The 22,623-nt window shown below is 43.6% G+C and overlaps 1 protein-coding gene across 5 annotated transcripts; it reads left to right on the top strand.

Moving 5' to 3' along the window:
* The first annotated feature begins 102 nt into the window (after positions 1–102).
* Positions 103–22,436, top strand: LOC143907460 (sex-lethal homolog). 5 transcript variants are annotated; one of them, XM_077424287.1, is made up of 6 exons: positions 103–784; positions 8,428–9,101; positions 9,182–9,357; positions 9,643–9,756; positions 10,474–10,634; positions 18,826–22,436. In XM_077424287.1, exons 2-6 carry the CDS (start codon positions 8,631–8,633, stop codon positions 19,164–19,166), a joined length of 1,263 nt encoding a protein of 420 aa, XP_077280413.1. In that variant the 5' UTR covers positions 103–784; positions 8,428–8,630; the 3' UTR covers positions 19,167–22,436. The 5 variants fall into 5 exon arrangements, with proteins under 5 accessions (XP_077280413.1, XP_077280419.1, XP_077280407.1 ...); XM_077424293.1 differs by lacking the exon at positions 103–784 and adding an exon at positions 3,725–4,019 and having other exon boundaries at positions 8,672–9,101; XM_077424281.1 differs by lacking the exon at positions 103–784 and adding an exon at positions 6,651–7,255.
* The last annotated feature ends 187 nt before the right edge of the window (positions 22,437–22,623 follow it).

The raw sequence follows: 22,623 nt of genomic DNA, 5'->3' as shown, positions 1-22,623 counted from the left end.
ACTGGTATGCCTCCGTCGAATCAACCCGGGGGACCCCTCCCTAACGATACGTCCTTGAATCGATCCCAACCTTCGCGACGTCATGGCGGCCGACCGCAGTGCATAATCACAATCTGCAGCGCGAACAACGGCGTTGCTCCGTCACGCCTCGTCGGGATTAACACGCGCCCGTGCGTCTCGCTCGTTCGCGCGATCACGACACGAAGGGACGCAAAAAGTGAGTTTTGAGAGAGAAGTTCTCGATCGTGACCCGGTACCGATATTGTCCGCTCCTACGCATCAGCCGAGCCGCGCTCGCAAGTGTTTCGCGAACGCGAGAGATAACCTAATTATCCGCGATCGATCCGCCTGCAACTTCGCGTCTCTAGTCGCAACCCTTGTTTGTTTGTTTTTTTTCCTTCAACAGCGCGGTCGCGACCGTACCGGAGGTACCGCCGCGCCCGTTGGACAATCTCGGCGAATTTTCTCAGCCAAAACGACTCCCGGCGTCGGCGTTTAACCGTCGCGTATCGCGCGGCGGGCGATCGGGTTGGTGAACGCGAGCGCGCGCGCGCGCACGCGTTGCGCGTGTGGCCGTGTGCGTGCGTGGCGCACTTCGCGCGCGTATCCCGGCGCCGTGGAATGCGCCGCAGTGGCGGTCGTGGGGCGACGTCGTGAAAACCGACCGGGATCGTTCTCGCTGCGGCAAGTGCGGGGCAGTCGATACTATGCGCCACGACGGATCGAGGCACACGAGTGCGCCCGGAATTGGCGCGCAGAGCAGCACGTGAAATTCCAAAGGCGGGTAAGTGTCCGAGACCGGGTTCGTTTCCCTCTTCCTCCCCATTCCCCCTCCCCCCCCCGCTGGCGGATCTTGCTCGCCGTCGCTCGATCTATCGACGTGACGTTGGGCGCAAGTGGGCCGATATTTTGACGAGAAAACTTCACGCGGTATATAGTTTCATCGAGAGTAAACACGACGCGCGTATCGGGTATACTTATTCAGGGGCGTAGCCAAGATTTGGATTTCGGGGGGAGATATATTTGAAAAGATTTGAACCAATATCGGCACGCGTCATATGTACTGAAGGTGGTAACTGGCGAACTTTCGAAATAAAATTGAAAAAAATAAGAATTTCTTTCTCGAATTATGTTGTAAATCTCTCAAAGACGCTTAGAATGACTTTTCAAAGACAATACTAAGCTTATAATGTATGCAGAATATTTGCTTTGTATTTAGATGACTGTACATTATTTGGAACACTGATTGAAGAAGTTGCGTCTTTTTTTCGGTGAAAAGGTAGTAAGATTTCTCTCTTTCTCATTTCTCTTTCGTGTCTCTCTCTGCTTTTTCAACCTTTCGTTTTCGTACTTGGTTCCAAAATTTCGGGGAGGATATTATCCCCGCAATCTTCCCCTGGCTACGCCACTGTACTTATATTTATTTATTTCGGCCGTGCGCTTTTGATCCAGGCAACGTCAAGTTTTTTGCATTGAGGTAGTTCTCCTGTCTTTGTACTAGACAAAATCGATTTTCTATAGATTTTCTTGAAACTGTGAATATACGTAAAAATCGAGATACCGAGCCTCCAAAGTTTCAATTTTTACCAAAATTTAGTAAAAGTTGAAACTTTGAGGCTCGGTATCTCGATTTTTTTTATACCGCAAGAGGTACTGAAGTTCATATACCACGCATAAAGCACACCTACTCTAAATTAACGTATATTCCCAGTTTCAAGAAAATCTGTAGAAAATCGATTTTCTCTGGTACAAGGACCGGAGAACTACCTTAAACCTTGTCGACCGAAATGAACGCCGGAGGATGCGATTGCGCTTCTCGCGTACCGGCGTAATAAAAAAAAAAAAAATCAATCGAATTACCTGATCTCGCGCAACGTTACGTCGACGAGATAAGTATCTTGGAATTTTTTCTTACGACGCGCGGAGCGTCAGTCGATGATTAATTACTTCGCTTATCGTCAGCGTGATCTCGCGAGAGGAACAACCGCTCCTTTCGTTTCCGCGGCGCGGGAGGATCGACTCGCGATCGTCGTAGTCGCGGAGGACTTGCGTCTATTTTTAAATCGCATTACATAAATCGCACGTCGCCTCGCGAACGCGAGGTTTGCGAGTAAACGATCGTGACTTAAGTCCTAGTCTTTGTTTTAGAGAGAAATTACATAGGTTCTAAGCCTCAAGCCCTAAGCTTTTAGGGCTGGTTGTTGTTCCAGCCTGTTGGTAAACTATCTAATAGTTAAATCATATGTATGTCTTTGTTTATCCTTCACATTGGACAAAGATAGACATGTGATTTAACTATCGGGTAGCTTACCAATAGGTTGGAACAACCGGCCCTTAAAGATGGGAATTGGCCAACTCGCTTCGAGCTTAGAGCTTAGGGCTTAGAGCAGCGCGAGGAACGCCGGAAATATGTCACAGTTTAGAACATAAAACATAAGGCTTAGGACTTAAAACACCTATTGCGTAGATGGGCACTTATTAGGCTTTCATCCCGTAGAGCCTCTTGTTTACTTTGGTTCATATTCGCGGCCGGCGCGGCGGATCACGTCGCCGAACGCGGCTACGTATACGTTCGTTCGCGCGCGGTTTTATTTATCTCGCGCGCGCGTGACGATCGCAAACGTCATTCCCGAGCAATGAGAAATTCGAACCGTGTCGCGCTCCGAGGCTCGTATAGCCGAGGAGAGAATCCAATTTCCGTTCGGCGGAACTCCGCGTTTTGCCGTCGTCGTCGTCGACGAGGCGTTATCGTCATCACCGTCGCTCGTGGCGAACGGGCACCGCTGCGTGTGACGTGATTCTCGCGCTCTTCGTCATCCGCATTTTCCGCGCGATCACGCGGTATTTCACCGGCCTACACCTATGCACGCCCGTCGTCGTACGGATAAAGACGCGGCGGGCGCGCAATGATAAACGCAGGACGTCGCGATCGCATCTTTTCCGGCGCGAAGGTAATTCGATATATTTAAGAAAACGCGCGTTTACACTCCCGACGCCGAACATGCCCCCGAACGCGTGAAATTACGCACGCTCGTGTGCCGCCGTGCGCATCGTGTGAATTATTCGTGTGTCGTGACTCGCCGAGCTGCGTCCAACGGCGGCTATGGGCATTTGTAAATGAACGTAAGGTCGAAGAGGAAAGTCACGCACGATATTAGATTAATTAATGAAGACGCGGTCAAGTCGTATAAGATTGCGTAATTTTTATAATATAAAAAATAATTTAAAGTATTTTTGAAGATGATATTTTATTTTTATATGATTTTTTCTGAAAGATAAAACTTTTCCGACTTCTCCCCCTCGCCGGTCGTTGCAAAGATGTTAACGTGACCCCGTCGACAAAAGAGGTTGAGAGCCTCTAGCGTACAACGATCGGAGCCGGTCATTTAAAGATCTATCCAGACAAACTTGCATAGGTGCATAACCATGTGCGTAAAGAAACGGATTGCATATGGTTATGCATATATGCAAGTTTGTCTGGATAGAACTTTAAGCGGGGAGCACACACTTCTGCATAACGCATACGGCGTAAGCATAAAGCCCGTGTCACACTACGTATCGCGGACACGGATCGGATTGGGATTACGGATCGCGGATCGGATGTCAGCCAATCGCAGATGAGCTGCTCGTCTATAATTGGCTAGATTACGATCCGCGATCCGCAATCTCAATCCGATCCGCGTCCGCGATACGTAGTGTGACACGGGCTTAAGAAAACTGCGTGGTCCATACACATGTGCATAAGGAAATAGAAGTGGGCGCTCCCCGCTTTATAAAACGCGAGCGTGCGCGTGCGAAGCGACCTTGCGGCCTGAAACAAAATACGCGAGACGGAGGAGAAACGACTGTCGCTGCCGGGGCGGTGCGGCCCCTTCGTCCTGCGAGATCGGTTTGTGACAAGGAGAGAATCGCGGCATCCTTCGCGTCTTCCTCGAGAGTTCGCCGGACGACGACGACGAGGCAGCGCGGCGTCGCGAATCTGCGATGTTCGCTGCCCCCTCCTGGGAGGCCGCTTTGAGGTACATCTTCGGTAGAGACTCTTTTTTTTCCGCAAGCGAGGAAGGTTCGACGACCTCGGGTCTTTTTTTGCGGTATTTAACGCGAGGTTGGAACGAGGCGAGCTCGGGAAAAGATACCTGAATGAGGAAACGAGATTAATTTTCGAGGAGACAAATTGCATTTAAAACGTAAATCTTTCCGACGAACGTCGGAAGAGATTCAGTCGCGAGATTCTGCTCCGGTTATTACAGCGAAGATAAGATTCATCGAGTCGCGGTTTGTGTTCCCGAAAGCTGCGCGATATCTATTCCCGTGCGCGTCTAATTAATAATTCAAAAGGCCGAGTTCGTCGACACCTCGTCGAAAATTATCGACCGCGAGTCGCAATTTCACGCGGCGTCTCTCGCAGCGAGGTGACGTACTTATACTTATTTCTGTGACAACCGTCTAATATCTCTCTCAACGGGCGACAAAGAACACGCTCCGGGAAACCGAGTATTCTTGGCGCGGATTTTTGTGGAACGCCGCTCCACGCGCGCGAGCGATTAGCGTTTTATCGTCGATCAGGTCGATCAGGTCGATCTTACTCGCGATCAACGTGCCTTTCGTGTTTCGCGACCTTAATCGTCGCCCCCCTTCCCCCCGCCCCCGCCCCCGCCCCCTTAACGCGAGGCGATCGATCCTCGCCCGAGAACTTGCACCGGACACGTGCGATAGTGCCCTGCGAAAAGCGTTGCGGTGTCGCGTGTCTCGCTATCCCCCCTCCCCTCTCATGCCCCCCCCAAAGGAAAGAATGGGTCATATTTCTGCGAGTTCGCAGATGCCCGTCGTAAATGCAACGCGCCCCGTTCCGGATGCGATGTAAAACGGTCATTTAAAGGCCCGACCTAATTTCGCGAGATTATCCGGGGACGATAAGTTGGCAGACGATTCGAGAATCGGGGGAAACGCGCCAGAACCCCCCCCTCGACGCCCCCCCCCCCCGATTGTATTTCATCATCGAGATGCGTTATGACCGAGGCGCGTTTCGCCTCGCGATGTGCCCTCCCCCCCTGAGAAAAAAAAATCGTTTCTTCTCTTTTATCTTCTTGAAAGTAATTTGGCGAGTCGCTGAAATATTTGCGTGTCAGCCAGCGAAGAAAGCTGGGGAGCGCGTATACTTCAGAGGATCTGTTACGTACCTTGAAACGAGGTGAAAATTACAAAAGTGAGGAAGTTCACTGGAGTATCTGCGATTTTATTTACCGACATCCCAGTAAGTCTGTGAAAACTAATTTTCACCTCGTTTCAAGATACGTAATCGATCTCCAGATTGAATGTACATTACGGAAACGACCGGGAAATAATTTAGAAACTGAGAAACAATATATTATCGCGTGGGCCGACAGATAAAGCTCGAGATCGTCTGTCGCCAAAGTTTGAGACGTCCGAAGTTGTAATCGATATTTCTTACGCAATCTAATCGCCCTAATCGGACGTTCGCACTCTTGCCGACGTTTTCAACTCATGTTCACTTATCGCGACGCGTCCGCCTCTCGAGGTATTAAAAACAAAGGTGAGGAGAAAAGTTGAGAGGAGTTCGCTCGAACCTGAGATAGTATAAACATGAGGAGATTTCAGAGCAAACGCCTGTGTTCGCTACTTCTTTTTTTTTTACCCTTTGTAGTCACACTTCTCTAGAATCCTCCCGCGGTAGTCGCACTGGGTCGTATTGACCCAGTCGATTTTTAATGGCTGCCATTTTAATGGTATCAGTCCGATCGGGCTCAAATAATTCTGGAACATACCTTGAACATTCTAGAATATAAAACAACCGTGGTTTTGTGAGAAATCAAATGGCAACATGTTGAAAAAAAATCGTGAACGAGAGTACATGATTAACGGTCTCTACCTATAGAGGATAGGTACTTCAAACTCTTTTAAGCTAGGCATTTAGCTGATATTTAGATCCAAATGAAGATGGGTCAAATTGACCCATGTTTGACTACGAAGGGTTAAAAGGTTCGGGATGAGCTCAATCTTATCACCGTGTCTCCCACTGGGGGGGGGGGGTTCCAGTTTTTTGACACAAATCTTTTGGCACCTTCTTTTCTCGCTTGCTTGTTCAAACGTTCGTTACTTCGTGCTCCGAAGGGTTCCCAGACAGCACAATATACAAAAGCGGGACACAAGATGTCTTATGATATGAAGACGTCTTAATGACATCTTTAATCTTAATGACATCTATGCCCCGATTTTGGACACCTTGTCGTCTGGGTTGCTGTATACGTTAAGTATTAGCTTCCAGCTTGGTTGCCAGTTACGATAATCCATAGGAGCACTCTGACGGATAAAACCCTGTATAGGCTGTCCCGCGCGACTCCGGTAAAAATGTGCCGGTATCTATCGACGTTTTATCAGTCAAAGATGCGCTCGCACGTCAACGTTTTTAAATAAACTGCGCGTATACGGGATGTAAGTACCGCGTTGGCGGGCACACGCGGTGCGGGAAGCAGGCGAGTGACCGAATTCGATATTTAGGCGGGCGGGGGCCGGGGGGGGGCTACGCTGCCGCGGCGCAGCGGAGCAGAGCGCGGGGCCGGGGGGGGGCACAGCGCAGTCGGGTAGTGGGGCGGCGTGCCGCGAGAGGGTGTCGCGCGAGAAAGAGAGACAGGTCAGGGCTGGGGCTCACTGGCAGCCAGTCAGTGCGCTCGCGTGCGGTGTGTCAGTCGTGCTGCATCTGCCAATCCTCTCCTCTCGCTGCCGCTCCCGCGCGCGCGCGCGCTGCACTCTTCTTCCTTCTCCCTCTCCCTCTCCCTCTCCCGCTTCTCCCGCCTCTTTCTCTCTCTCTCTCTCTCTCTCTCTCTCTCTCTGTCACTCCTTCCTCTCCGCCGCGCGGAGGAAGTCGCGCGTTCTGCCGAGCGCGGCGGCCAGCCGAGTTCCCGGGCGCCGCTGGAGTCAGGCGGAGCGGAGCGCAGCGAGCGCGTTCGCGGCGGATTACGTATCGTATACGTCGCGTCGTGCGGGCTGTGGTGCACGGCTAGTAACTAGTAACACGACGGACGCGATGCTGACGGTACGCGCGCTTACATAATTGCCCCGGTCGTCGGTGCGCATTAACGGCGCATTAACGCGACGCGAGAGAAAGAGGAAGAGCGAAAGAGAGAGAGAGAAAACGAGCGAGCGAAGTGCGTCCCCACGGCAACGGCGCGGCGGTGGTTGTTCGTACGTCCGCGCGCTCTGCTCGCCGATTTTACTCCGTTCCGCGATCACTCGGGTACGTATACGACACGTAACAATCACACGTTACATACGTATATAATAATATATATATATATATATATATATATATATATATATATATATATATACGTGAAACCAGCCCTCCCTGCCCTCTCCGTCCCGCTGTCCGCGTCCCGCTTCCTTCTCCCACCTCGGTACGCCTATGCGTATCTCCTTCTCTCTCGTACCCTTCCGCTCTCCGTTCCCCTCTCCCTCCCTCCCTCCCTCCACACTCTGACAGCTTGGTCGATTCACGAATCCGCCGGGGCCAGACAGCTCTCGCGCTCTTTCCCGGGCCTCTTCAAAATAAGGCCAAAAGGTTACGTTTCTCGCCAACTTCGAAAATCCCCCCTCCCTCCTTCCATCACCCTTCGCCTCCACGCCCTTCGGTCCTTCCCTTCCCTCTGTCCTCGTTCTGTTTTTATTGTTTCTGCCCGTTCGCTTTTGTTGACGACGAAAGGGGGACGTCGGCAACGGTGTCGTCGTCGGTCATTGTCGTTGAAACAACGATGACGATCACAAGCGGAAAATTGTAAACATAGGCGAGTACGTGGAAATTTTCTTTTCTCTCTCCGCGTCGCTCGCGCGGTTCTGTTTCTCGGCGCTCGAAACGTGAATGAACGAACGCGCGTGACTCCTGTCTCCCGTCGTCGTCGTGCGAAATCCCGCCCCGGGGGGGGGAGGGAAGGGGGCACTCAATGAAATTCGATACCGCTCGGATCGCGATGTCGTTGCACGACCGGATACTCTCACCGCGGCGCGGCGATATTAATCGCGTAAGAACTCCCCGAGGCGAACTCTCGATCCTCCGCCGATCGCGTTTAGGAGCGACTTTTCAACGCGCGCGAGACGCTTAAAAATCGGGATTCCTCCCCGCGGATTAGATCGTTAAGTAGGTGCGTTAAAGTTGCATCGACACAAATAATTCCGAAAACGCCGATTGCAGGTATAAAGGGAAGGAATTCTCCACGGGACACGACATACAGATCGATATTTCTGTAGCGTTTAATTTTGTTGCCCCCTTCCCTCCCCCCGCGCAAAGAGAGTTTTGCGCGATACTCATTATACTTACGCTCCGCCCACTTTGCATCTTTTTGATTTTCGCCCCGCCATCTGATTCTGTTTTTTGTCCTTACTTGCCTTTGTTTGTTTGTTTCTCACACACAGGTCTGGCATCAATACATATATTGCACATTTATTTTCTATTTATTTTGAGACTTGCTTAGAGAGAAAGCGAGAGAGGGAGAGAGAGAGAGAGAAAGAAAGAAAGATGAGAGCATACGAGGGCGCAGGCTGGCCTACGAGCGTGGCGGCGTTGCCGTACGGGGAAGACCTAGTAATGGATTTGTTTATATTTTTTGTATTTGCCGATGATCCTTCCGTCGATGGTCGTTTCGCTGGGCGGTACCAGTTGGAGTATACAACAGCAACCACAACACCAACAGCTGCTGGTGGTGGACTCGGTCGCGCAGCAGCAGCAGCAGCAGCAGCAGCAGCAGCAGCAGCAGCAGCAACGTCAGCAGCAACAGCAGAATCAGATCGTCGCGTCGAATCAGATCGTCGCGTCGAATCAGGCGTCGTCGTCGTCGTCGTCGGGAGGTGATCTGCAGCAGCAGCAACAGTGCCGCAAAATGACTGACCAGCGAGAGCAGCAGCAGCAGCAGCAGCCGCAGTCCCAGTTTCAACAGCAGCAGCAGCAACAGCAGATCAAGGACAATGACGAGCCGAGAACGAATCTGATAATCAATTACCTTCCGCAAAACATGAACGAGAAGGAGCTGTACAGTCTGTTCGTCACGATTGGCCCGGTCGAATCTTGTCGGGTCATGAAGGACTACAAGGCAAGCTGCCTAATTCCTAAATGAAATCTCATATGTTGGCTTTTACGTAAAATTTTCAACTTTTACATCTCATTTTCCAGACTGGTTACAGCTACGGCTTTGGCTTTGTGAACTACGCGAAAGCCGAGGACGCGGCGACGGCGATAAGCACGTTGAACGGGCTTCAGGTGCAAAATAAACGTCTGAAGGTGTCGTTTGCTCGGCCTTCTGGAGAAGAAATTAAGGAAACGAATCTTTACGTTACGAATTTACCGAGGTAATTATTTTTGTTCTTACTTGGATTTTCGTCTACCGATGGATCCAAGGATTACGCGATTTATTTAGTCACGTTTCTTGAGATTTATATTTTAGTGTTATTTTTTGTTCACAGTAGAATAATTCTTCCATTTATAATTCCTTAATTTGAGGTGGTAAGAACTGGGAATTGAACCCGAGTCTTTTGCTTGGCAAACGATTTCTCTATCGCCAAGCTATCCTGGCTGATCCTGATAATACGAAAAATATTGTATTGTACTGAAAGACACCATTTTTATATTTACAGAAATATAACGGAAAGCCAGATCGATGAACTTTTCAGTAAATTTGGCAATATTGTGCAGAAGAATATATTGAGGGATAAACTGACCGGTTTACCAAGAGGAGTAGCGTTTGTTAGGTGAGCGAACGATTAGTTTCTATAGTTAATCCCGATTTTTCCATCCTTTAAATATTGATGGGCAATTTGCATTTGTGAGTATACCGTACTTATACACGCACGGCAAAAAACGGTAGCCTCGGTGGTTTAACAAATATCAATTTATGACACTTGCACATTTTCGTCAAGTATAAATAACGCGCCGGTATTAAATATTGGAACAAATTCAAAACAGCTGCTCGCGGCAATCATACTATATCGTTACACAACGACGGTCATTGCATATATCCGTGCGCGCGTTATTTACTTTGCGAAAAGTTTCCTGCCAAAGTATTTTTGTACAGCTCCTGGTTTCAATTGCACAATTCTGATACGCTCCCTTTAGTCTGGCCCAGATAACTGCAAAACGTGAATAAACTAGGGATAGCGGGATTGTGTGGGAAACAGGCTGTGTTGGAAATAGCTGTTGCAATCTATGCCAACAGCTGAGAATCTCGCTAAAATGACCCTTGACTATCCCGTTTCGATTTTGTCAAGCTTAGAAAAAGGCAGAGGAAACAAAAATAGCAGAAATTAACGCTCCTAATACAGAATATTTTGAAGAGCGTAAAAATGTCTTGCGCGTATCGTTACATACTTAAGTTATTATCTCTGATAAATAGATAGTTAACGCATCCACAATTTTAAAACTTGATTTGTACCGACAAATTTCAATTTTCTCAATTTGTCCCGATACAGATTCGATAAGAGGGAGGAAGCCCAGGAGGCTATCGCGCAACTTCACGGTACAATACCGGAGGGTGGATCAGAGCCGCTTAGCGTAAAAATCGCGGAGGAACACGGAAAACAAAAGGCGGCGTATTACGCAGGCTGGCAGGCGGGGTACAATCAAAGCCGCGGTAAGTAATTTTATATACCTTGCGAGACCGCTGCATTAATAGACTTTATCTCGTAGCTTGGCAGTGGTAATCAATATATTAAGCGAGTTTCTTATGCGCGCATTGTTCTTGGACATTGGAATTTAGAGCTCTCTCAAACGAGCAAAAGATAGGGTTACCACTGCCTAGTGGGGCTTGCATTTTTGGCTTCTATTCTAAGAAAATATTTATATATGTATTAACTGAAATATATGGTTAATATATGTATATATACATTATATAGTTTACATAATTTGCATCTTTATTACGATTGTTGTAATATGTCTAGTCTATATAGGAGAGCACTAGTTGAAACTCGATGTTTATTACAATTATTTCGTTTGATCGAAAGATTATTATATTTGCCTGATATGTCGAACACGATTCTTTTGATCGAGCGTACACTCGATTTTTCTCGTATCTCGATATATTTCTCAAGTTTGCTAGTGTAGATCATTTTTATATGGCGCAATGCTTCTTATCGCGACACGCGTTACTATCGTATCGTCGCGCTTCGAGATGTCTCGCTTCGCACATTCAGCATTTTTTTTCCGTCTCGGATAAAACTGTTTAATTTTACCGCGTGCGTATTAGCATAGACAGACGATTGACTCTGCAGCATAGGTTGCTATTCATATATACATTATATATATTTTTCTTTTTTTTTTCTCCCTTTTTGTCATACTGATATCTAACGTTAAAATATTTTATCAGATAAGATGGCTGCATCTAAATCAGACCACCACGACTTAACGCACTAAGCACCTTTTGTGTACACAGAGAACCAAAAGGGTGTTTATATTCTGACACGTTACACAACACGACCACACACGTTAAAACGCGGAGAGAGATCTCTCCGAGAGCCGAATGACTGGAGACACGGTTTCCCGCGTTTCTTTATACTTCTTTATACGTCTTTGTTTTCTTTTTTATTTCTACTTTTTCGAAGTCGTGCGCATGATTCGATATTGAGAGAAAAGACTCTGCCTCGCTCGGGCGGTTCTCGGGCGAAAATGGAAAAAAAAAGACAAAGACAACCGCTTAAAGGGCTCTTCGCTGTATATACGATCGAGCGGGCAAGAATGCAGTGCTTGTGATAGAAGAGTCTTGTGTGTGATCTGATGGCGAGAGGTACGCGTGGTACTATTATGTACGCGAGACACACGGCTAGTCAGTCAGTCAGTGACACGCGGCGTTTGCGGTATATAAACACCTTACACACCGGGAGACACACCCCGTTGCCGCGCGGAAAAAAAATAGGAAAAAGAAGGAAAAATGCCGTTGATAGAAACTTTCAGTTTGGATGCTGGCTAGCTGGACCGATTACTTACGATTCGCTATCTTCTGTTTATTTTTTTTCTAGCTCTGCTGCTATTGTTCGTTTTTTGCTTGATACTTTGTTGTTAAGAGTACTATACCGTTGCCCATGTACAATGTTATATCGAGCACACAGTAGCTTCGCGTTCGCCGATATTAAATATCATGTTCCATATGGCTGATGCTGTTTGTGCTTTAGCGCGACTAAGGCGTTGTTTAAGTTTCTGTACGATACAATTTTGTTAAACATATATATATAATATATTATTTCCTATATATAGTGTCCGAAATATATATTTTGTTTTCACAAACATGTGTACGTTCTGTCTTCCACTGGTAATTCTATTCCAGTCCTGTTTAATTTTAAGCGAATCCAAAGCGAGGGCGATTTGTAAATTACGTATTGTCACAAGCGTTCGATTATTATGTTGTGAAGGAAAGTGGAATTAATTAGTGCTTGTTTCTCAAGAGACGGATGTTTTTAAGTTACCGATTAATTTCCCAATTGGTTCTCCGTTTGAACGTTAAATTCGTAAAACCAAGAGGATACGAAAGCTCGCTCGCTCGCGAAAAGACACGCGGATTTTCGTCTTTAGCGAATTTGGCTGTGATTGATTGCGATCTTATATGCTTTAGTAAGGAATCCAAGTGCATGATGTTGTGTCCTTATCGAGCCGTTGTAACGCGCGAAAATGGAACCTATATGAAAGACCTAATCAATGACGTTTTCATTTCTATGCATGCCTCGTGACTCGTGAAGGAGAGCGTCTGTACCCGACGAGGAATAAATATCAGCGCTATGCTCATTACCTATACTGAAAGGGGCGAGAAACGTTGTTGTTATTGTTGTCGCCGTCGTGCCGTTGAACGTTCCGAGAATGTTATATATATATATACATATATATACGCGTACGCAGCCGTCCTTGCAGTTGTAATCAAATAAAGGCTTCGCGAATTTTATTCACGGAATCGAGTCGCGTATACTCGCAATGTGTTTCACCGACGTGACTTGTAATCGCGCGAGGAACGTTCTCCGCTCGGCGGTTTTCGAACGGTTTTAGATAGCGAATTGTTTGTTAATCATATAAATTGCGCTCGCCGAATCGTTTGTTAATCGTATAAATTGATTCTACGTTATGTAGCGTCTCGTTTATATACAATTAGAACGTACGGTAATTTTCAAATTGAGACTCAATTTTAGCGTTTAAGTTGACGTTGGCGAAAGTACCGAAGAATATCGTGTGTATTCCAACGGAAGTGTGATATGTAAATTTATATACAAGGCAGAAAATGAACGTGGAGTAAAACTATAACGCGACTAATTTCTTTAATGTCGGAAAGACTCGATTTATTTTGCACTAACGTACGGGAAATTATATTTACTTTAGAGAAGCGTTAGTTTATAAAGTTTTATAAAATAATTTTCAAATTAAATCTCAGCCAATAACCTTGGCGCTTGTATGGCAAGAAATTTTGAAGAGAGATGTGACTCTCTATTGAGTAGAAAATTATAAGAGTCCTCGATATAACTCGTGCAGCAATGTAATCGAAGGTCATTATACACCAAATACCGCAATATAATTTTTGCTCAACGATCGTAAACTAGTCGCAGTTATTCGACGAGTCTAAGAGTTACAGTGTATATATAAATCTGTTTCGTAACTTTTAAGTCTTTGCGACTTTCGTTGTCTCGAACACCATGGTAGAATCGTTATCGTATACTGCGAAGATCGATATAATTAATGCGCAATTTGAATTAGATTTCAATAGCGTGTTTCTTTTGAGATGTCTTTTTTGGACTAGATACAGCGATCCTTCGTAAAATGTTGCGCGTAATACATGCGAGAAGAATCAATCCGGCGAGATTGATCTCAACGATCTAGAGAATAATGAAATCCAAGAATATATATATATATATATATAGACTTAACTTCTCAATTGTCTGCTACATAGAGATAGTGTTAATTCTCAACGTACGAAAAAGTGGATACACGCGGCAGATCTTGTAGTTACGTACAGCCGCTGCGGTCTTTAGTAAAATTCGCAGATGAAATAAATAATCAATAAACATCGTTTCTCTTAGTAGGGGTTGATATCTTTCTAAAATTTATTCGATAGCCAAGGAAAAAAATATCACGTACGCATGCTTTCTCAAGAATGCGTCCGACTATGTTCTCGGTGGCGGTCTCGAATGGTAAAAGCGAAACGATTAAGGCAGTATGATAGTCGATTTAGCTACAGGATATTATGTCTCAAAATAAAAACGTTTTTTAAATACAGGGGAAAGACGTATTAGGAACAGATATTTATTAAGAAAAGAAAACTAATTTGGCTGTAAATGTTCCTGAAAGAATTTTCCCCCAAAAATTCTTGTTTCTTGTTATAAAATTAACTTGAAATAGCGCGAAATTAACTTGGAAATCGAGAAACCCCGATCTATATAAGATCGGAGCGATGAAGTTTTAAAGAGTCTGACGAGACGAAAAACGTCGTGAAAAGATATTCAAATCAACATTAAAGAGTTACAAGTAGCTAAATCGACTTTTATAGCACTCTGAGCACGTGCTATTGGTGCCTCAATATATCAGCCACCGGATGCAAACGGATATCAACGGGCACATGGCCTTCCGTTTGTCCGTATCGGCCTGTGATGAACCGCGAGGAGACACGCCACCGAATACATTTGGCGGTATCAATAAATTAGCTAATTAACGATACACAATATTGAGAGATAGACGAGGTCGCTCGATTTTTGTAGAATAGAATCTTGCATCGTCTCGCGCGGACTCTTTAACGATTCTCGCTGTTAGACTCTTCCGTCTCCCTTTGAACTCTTCAACGACGCTTTAAACGACCGAACCGGCGCGCCGCGGCGGCGAGAGTGCCGGAGAGAGGTGGATCCTGAAAGCTAGAAGTAAACGTGTATGTCCTTCGACCCAGACAATCGTCCATCCTCCGTCGATTTTTATCGCATCTTGCCAGTTGCGTGCGACAGAAGGAAATAGAATGCGATTACATTCGGGGTGCAACGACAATACGGGTAATTTTTCTCATCGTAAATGGAATTCCGTGATTGCGCGAGATCCCCCTCCTGACCTGATAATGCGCCTCCTTACCGCGCGTGTAAAATAAGACATCTTTACAAAAATAAGAATATCGTCTTCAGATATATAGTCTTTGATCGTTATACATTTGTAAAATAAAAATTTGTGTTACTATTATTGCAGTGCCATACGTAACAGCATCCACTAAACTATTTGACTAATGACTGCAAAAGTAGTTAGAAAACACTGCCTAGAACTGTGGTGTCGATTTCGTCGGAGATGCAATTCAAGTACGAATCATCTTCGATGCTTTATAATCTTTATATTACGATTTTATTGTACCAGCAGTAAATCGTTTGTTCCTCGTGTCTGATCGCGTTCCAGTTTCTTCTGTCTTGTCGTAGATCGCGTTTTTGCAAGAGGGAGATTCGTTCTCGTCCCTAACTGGCGTTCGTGCGGATATATCGTAGAATAAATCGTAGAATTAATTACATAATAATCATGGCATAACTTTTTTCTCGGAGAACTTCGAGAAGATCGTTAAAACCGCATAAAAATGTCACGCACATCTCGATTGAGGTATACCCGACGGGCATGCTAATTAGGAAGTCAATAAAGAGGAGTATGCGTCCCAAGGTCGCTGATGACGTTACCAGTTAGGGACTGAAACCCCAATCGCGTAACGCGTTCGAGGACACGATCCACCTTGCTCAACTGTAAGATACTTTAGACGCTGCTTCGCGTAAGGGAACTTTTAGGAATTTAATATTGCGAATGCGCCGGCGTTTGACCCGCTTCGGTTTACTGACCGATCGATCGTCGGCGAGCTGCGAGCCGATGGACTACATTTTTAAACGCCAATGCGCGCTCGCGGATAGTTTTATACGCCGAGTGTCGCGCAGGGATCTGGTCTAAAACAACAAGACAATGTATGCACCGCCGCGCCGTCAATTTTCTAGTAGTTATAATAGTTGTAATACTTTTCTTTTTATTTTCTTCTTTTATAGTTTGTATTTTCTCCTTACACAGTTTATTTCATCTTTGTCGAAGCTTCGTGTGAAACGTGTATATTGGCTTTCTTTCTCTTTCTCTCTCTTTTTATTTATTAAAATATTTGAAACATTTAATTAATCGAAAGTCTTTAATGTTTGTCATGAAGAATGATTTATATATAATTTAAACGACCTTCGACGATCGATTGATCGACGAACCGATACGCAATATGTTGCACAGCACGATCGCTGCTAGATGATAAGAAGATCGGTTAAACGTTGAAAACTTCATCAGTAAGGTAGACAGATTAATATAAGGCATCTTTCCACGCGCCATGAAAGAAACTTTCGTCATTTCTCTAATCGCAGACAATCTATATTGAAGATTAAACGCCGAGAGTAATAAAATGTGGATAATTTAATCGGCGAAGATGTAATTTAAAAATCTCGACGAAATGTAAAAAATTAGTATTAAACGCCAACGTATCTTTGGATAATTATTTATCATCAAACGTAAAAGTTTATCAAATAGTACCTAATTTGCGAGCGTGGCGTCAAAAATTATGATATATTGTATTACAATATCGAAATCCGTTCTTTCTTTCATCAAAAATTGCGACTGGATACCTGAAATGCGAACTTAACTTGGCGTCATAATCGAAAGATGCGATTGTAATTAGATATAACTTTAAACTGTTAAGTAGTAAATTGTAAGGTTTAACGGATCGAAGAATGTGCGAAATGGTTAATCCCGAAGTCCAGTAGTGCTAACGATGGCTGTGATAAGGATAAGGAAATACTAATGAGAATTGCAAAAAGAAAAAAATATATACTGACGAAACAAGCGGATTAGCGAAGCTTCTCTTCCTCTCTTTCGATCTGATTTTCAATGCCGATATAAATTAATTTTGATGTATCTCAGCCTTGTACAATACACCAGTATAATTACGTTCGAAAACTAACAGCGAACTGACACGTTGGACAAATAGCTTCTTCGTAGCGTCTTAGTTGATGCACGATATTGATTGTGGCTAAGTTAGCGAACAATACACGGGAGGTTTACAAAATTGTCGCATTTCTCTTGGCTCAAAGTAACGAATTTGTAAAAAAAATTATTGATTTCAACTTGTGACTTAAGAGCTTTTTAAATTTGTAATGTTAAATATTTTTGTAATTTATCGTACATTTTAAGTCGTTAAAAATCTTGAATAAATTTATCATTAAAAATCCTATTATAATACAATGTAAAATATATAATCTTGCTAATTGTAAAGTTATACACATGAGTAATTTTATTTTTATTTAGTGTCGAATAACATCGTAATTAATTTCTAATTAATTAGACATTTCTTGTGCAAATTATGTCTGGCCGAGGAAAAGTGCGGCAGTTTGGGGGACACTCCAGTTTTGGAGAGGAGAAATTCGGCTTTTTCGGCCTCGTTTAAGAACACCCGCGACATTCTCGATGATACATTCGTCGTATTTTTCTCTTGTTCTCTCTCGTTATGACATAAAATTACATATATAATATATATATATATACATATATATAGTCTACGCAAATCTCTGAATTAGCAAAAGTTATCGTCGTTAGGCGAGTTTAGTGTCTCGTTAACATCAGTGTTTACAAAAATGCGACACACGTACACACAGCGATTAAGGATACACACACACATACACACACAATAGATAGAAAACACGGAAAACTATACGACACAATATAGTTACGGATCAATGTTCGTATCTCGTTGTACGGATATTTGTATTTAAACGTATTGGGAATTAAATGTAAATTATTGTACCGACCGCCGCTTTTTGTGCTGATGATGTATAAAATCGATGGTATCCCACGCGCGACGTTAAATCGACCTTAAGCATCCAACGACACACGGCGAATTCAATTTCTGCGAAAGAGAAAAATGAACTATATCACACCACGCGCGCACACACACAGAAAATAATGGGCTCTCTGTGATACTTTTGTACAAATTCGTTTCCCGCGGGGATTACGCTAATTAAAATTAAGTGTTGAAAATCAGAGCTGCAAGCATTGCGCGCGCCTCGCGAATGTCTCTTTTCGCCTCCTCCCTCCCGATTTCGGGTGGAGTTTTTTATAATCTTGACAATCGGAGAGTTGAAGTGTACGACGAAGTTTCCTTCGCGAGAGAAAGAAAAATCATCAGGACAAAAAGTAAACCCTCCGGAGGACTGACGTTTCTAGAATGAAAATAGGAAGAGAAACGCGTCGTTAACGATCCTCCGGAGATCTTTCTAATCGATATCTTATATCTTTCCTATTCTCATTGCCGCAATCGCGAGTTTCCTCACCGCGGTCGCTCATTAAATTTGATTAAAACACTAGAAACCGACATATACCAAGTCTAAGTCATTCGCGCCACCCTCTTGCTCTAATAAAATACGCTCCTCTAACATCTCTCGAAAAATTGAAAGTCGATCACAAATACATAAGTATCAGAAATGCGCAGCAGACATTTCTAAGCTATTTTTTTTTAAATAATATTAAGAGAATACTTAAGGAAAACAGATATTGAAAAGAAATTTCGAATCTTGTTGTGTTTACGAATCTATCACTATAAATTAGATAACACAAATAAATTTGTTTATCATAACAAATGTATATATTAAGATATATAAATTTATTAAATTAAAAAATAGTAAAGAGTAGAACTTCTTTCAGTTAAAAATGTCGAATCGCGTTAGCAAAAAAGATATGAAGGAGGAGCGTCGGTATCGAGACTCGTTTTCGGAAACGGCTTGTAACTGCTCGCTTTCATATCTCAGACATTCTCAATTTTCCAGGAGGAAGCGGAATCAGCAGCGGTGGCGGTGGTGGTGGCGGCGGCGGCGGCGGCGGCGGCGGCGGCGGTGGACGGGCTCGCAGCATCGGGGGTCCACCCGGGATGGGCATCGGCATCGGCGGTAACGGTCCGGGCATGTTGGGTCGAGCCGGTGGTTTTGGGCCGCGCGGTGGTGGACCCCACAGTGGTGGCTTCCTAGGCGGAGGCGGTGGCGGCGGCGGTGGCGGCGGCGGCGGCGGTGGTCCGGGTGCAATGCGGATGGAGAAGATACACCCGCATCGATTTAATCCGATCGGCATGGGAGGCGGCGGTGGCGGTTACGTGCAGTCGCATTTCTGGTGACCGTCGCGACGTGACGGCGACGACGACGACAATGACGATAACGATGACGATGACGGTGACGGCGGAAATACGCTTACATTCGCCGCGACGTTGGTCGCTGGCTGAAGCCCTCTTCTCGTCTCGTTCGAAATAAAGCTCGCGAGTTTGGTCGCTCATAGCGTAGCCGAGAACTGGGGAGGTAGGTTCGAATAGAACCGGATTAGAACTGGCTTTCCTATTTACAGGGTGACATACGAGAAGATTGCTCGATGTTGATATCAGTGTCAATAAAAATTTTATTAATATTGAAAGAAAAAATAACGAGTATTACGCTTTGAAAGGCTGTTTTATCGTTTGTTAACGCATGTTATTGGGGAGAATGTTGTTTACCGTTTAAAGATTATGCTGAGCATATTTTACTATTAATAAAATAGTTTTGTCGATATTGATGTTGAGATCGGGCTTGTGGACCTTCTCTCGTGGATCATCTTGCATTTTCGCGATAGCTATGACAAAACTGGATAGTTGTAACTTTATTGAACTCGAGGATGCCGTGCATCCTTAATCTATTCAGTTTTATCTATTGCACACGCGTTGGATCTATTTGAAAATTATTCCGATCGGAATCGATTTTCCATTCGTTCACAAGATATCGTTCGGCAATCTTGCTAACGTTTCAGATACTATCCGAACGTTCGTAACAGGATAACCGAGGAAAAATTGAACCACGATCGGAATCGCTATCGAATAAATCCTTGCTATCCCGATTTGTCTGTCCGGTTTTATTGCAGTTCCTTTTACCTCGTGCGCGATCGTGAAGCTCATGAAAAATTTACATTGTTGTCTAACGCTAAAGCATGATTATAGCAGCCTCGTTTTTCCGACCATACGTTGATATTGATAATTTAAATTGTGTATTGTAAATTACACACTGACATTATTCACTAATAAAGCTAAATGAAGCGCGACACGCACTTATAATTAATTATTAAATTCAATTTGTTTTAATAAGCTCGTGACATTCTGATTCGTCAAACGTTGCTTCACGATCGCTCGAACATTTGTTCGTCAGTGTTCGGCTTATATTATGCAATACGATATAAAGTTTAATAACAATTTCCCTCACTGGTGAACTCACGGCCATGAGGGGTTGGGGGACGCAGAAGGGCTGCGTTGTGCAAAAGAATAAGAATTCTATGTGTTGTATATAAATTTCATTTTTTTTTTTTTTTTTTTTTTATAGTTCTAATTCTTGAAACTTTACAAGACATTTAATTATAAGACAGAGTTTTATCGTAGGTCGAATTTGGGGGGGGGGGAGTCTTAGAACACGGGAAAATGTTCCCCGTTCGACGCGGCGCTGGATATCGGTGGTATCCTGCGGCGAACGAAAATTTGTAATATATTTGTGAAATACGAATATTTGGTTTTTTTTTCTTTCCTTTTTTTTACCAGATAGGATGCTCGTGACAAAAAGTTCTTTCGGGAAAATCCAATATCTGCAAATGAATTAATGAAAGAGTTTGTCATACAAAAGGGATACCAAAATTAAAATTTGAAAGTATCATTTTACTAATTAATGCTTATTGTATTAAATTATGATTTAAAAAAATATATAATATTTACGTTTAAAGTGCGATTTTTTATTTCGTGTTGAAACATTTTTTTTTATTCTCGTATTCGTTCATGGCCGCTTTTATTTTAGGTATTGGATCTTCCGAAAAGGAACGTTTATAGTTACGATCCACGATCGAATTCCAAATCGTTCTAGTTCGTCACGAGGCCGAGAATACGTGATCCGAACGTGTGCCGTAGTTAATTTAGATTAAGAGAATTTTAAGCACGTGCCGCGCAGGAGAACAGGGTGAATGTAATTTATTTTAATATTTGAGAGCAGTATTAGGACGAGATCGCGTATTCTTTCGCAGTCACCTTCGGCACACGTCGCACGGTGTATTTAATTTCATCCGACGCTTTGGTAGCGTTTTACGAGGTTCGTAAATGTGTTGCTGAAGAGAGCGAGAGAGAGAAAGAGAGAGTGTGAATGAGAGAGAGACACATCGTAACACATGAAAGAAAATATTTATGTAAAGCCGTAAACTACTTCTTGGAATAAATACCATTAGCAACTATATGTTTAGCTTTTGTTAATTGATCGTTAAGCAAGTATCTCAAGTTTTTAATTGATTAATATAATTTTTATTAATACTTTTTATACGCGGATGAGTCGATATCAAAATTTTGTACGTCGCGTGTACTTAAGGTCTGTTGATTAGCGTTAGAAAACTTAGCGTCGGTGAATCTCGAGAAGCGTTCGATTTTGAAAAAATTGATCACCATCGTTATCCTCGCCGCCAGTGGTGTACATAGACCTCATAGGGAGACTAAGACACTGTCGCGACTTTGTAGACGATGAGACTGACTTTTTATAAGGGACAGATTTTAAGCGAGTACGTCGAAGTCGCGCGTCAATATTTTTAGATAAAAGAAGAAGAAGAAGAGGAGGAGAAATAACTGGAGCTGTACTTGCCCCGAACCTGTGCGGCAGGTTCCAAGGACAGCGCACCAATTGTCTATAAAGAAATCTGTGATTTGTACAAAGAGGAGTAAATGAGAGATAAAGTCGGTCATCTTAGAGAGGCGAAAGGGGAAAGGATCGTTATTTTACGTCCAAGTGCAACGGAGATAAAATCTGAAGCAATAAAGAAATAAAGGTAGAACCAATCTCTCTGCTGATGAAGCATTAAGTTAACGTTACGTTTTATAGAATAATGCGCAGAATCTTAACTTGACAACCATCCATTCTTATAAGCAAATCGTTTAATAAAATCACACTGTTGTTTTTATATTAGATACGATTTAGTAATGTTTTTAAAGTTACCTGAACATTATTATTATTATTATAATTATTACGTCTCTATTATTATTATTATTATATTATTTTATCATCGTCATTAAAAATAGGCAATGTATAACTATACATATCGATCTGCAGGCTAAGTAGTGTAATTTATTTATCACGTTTAATATAATTATCATTCTGCAATGTATGTGTAAATCATCGAGATTTGTGTAATTGCTAAGAGTAATCTACTACGTTAACGAGAACTAAATGGCGATATAAGGCGATATACTTGATTTACAATTGAAAAGGATTCGTAACAAGTAACAGCTGAATCGTGTAAGTGACGACAATCGACATTCGTTGCGAATTTGAAGCAACATACACATTTCCAAATGTATAAGTTCGTGCATAAGAAAAGATCGTAATAAATATCGAAATAATATTGACGAGGAATAATTATTAACACATTTACATGAATTGTGATGTCGCACCAATGGATGTGTACCAAAAAAAAATTCAATAAACTACTGTCCGCTGCGAAGAGAAGTTCTTATAACGATACTTTACGAAACTTACCGTAGAAATACGACCTGTTTTGAAGGTATTGCGATTAAGTTTAAGTTCGTGTCTCTC

The sequence above is a fragment of the Temnothorax americanus genome, unplaced genomic scaffold (genome assembly GCF_048541705.1).
Source record: "Temnothorax americanus isolate GAGA-0224 unplaced genomic scaffold, ASM4854170v1 Scaffold11, whole genome shotgun sequence".
Taxonomy (NCBI): domain Eukaryota; kingdom Metazoa; phylum Arthropoda; class Insecta; order Hymenoptera; family Formicidae; genus Temnothorax; species Temnothorax americanus.
This window is presented reverse-complemented; position numbering and strand designations above follow the sequence as displayed.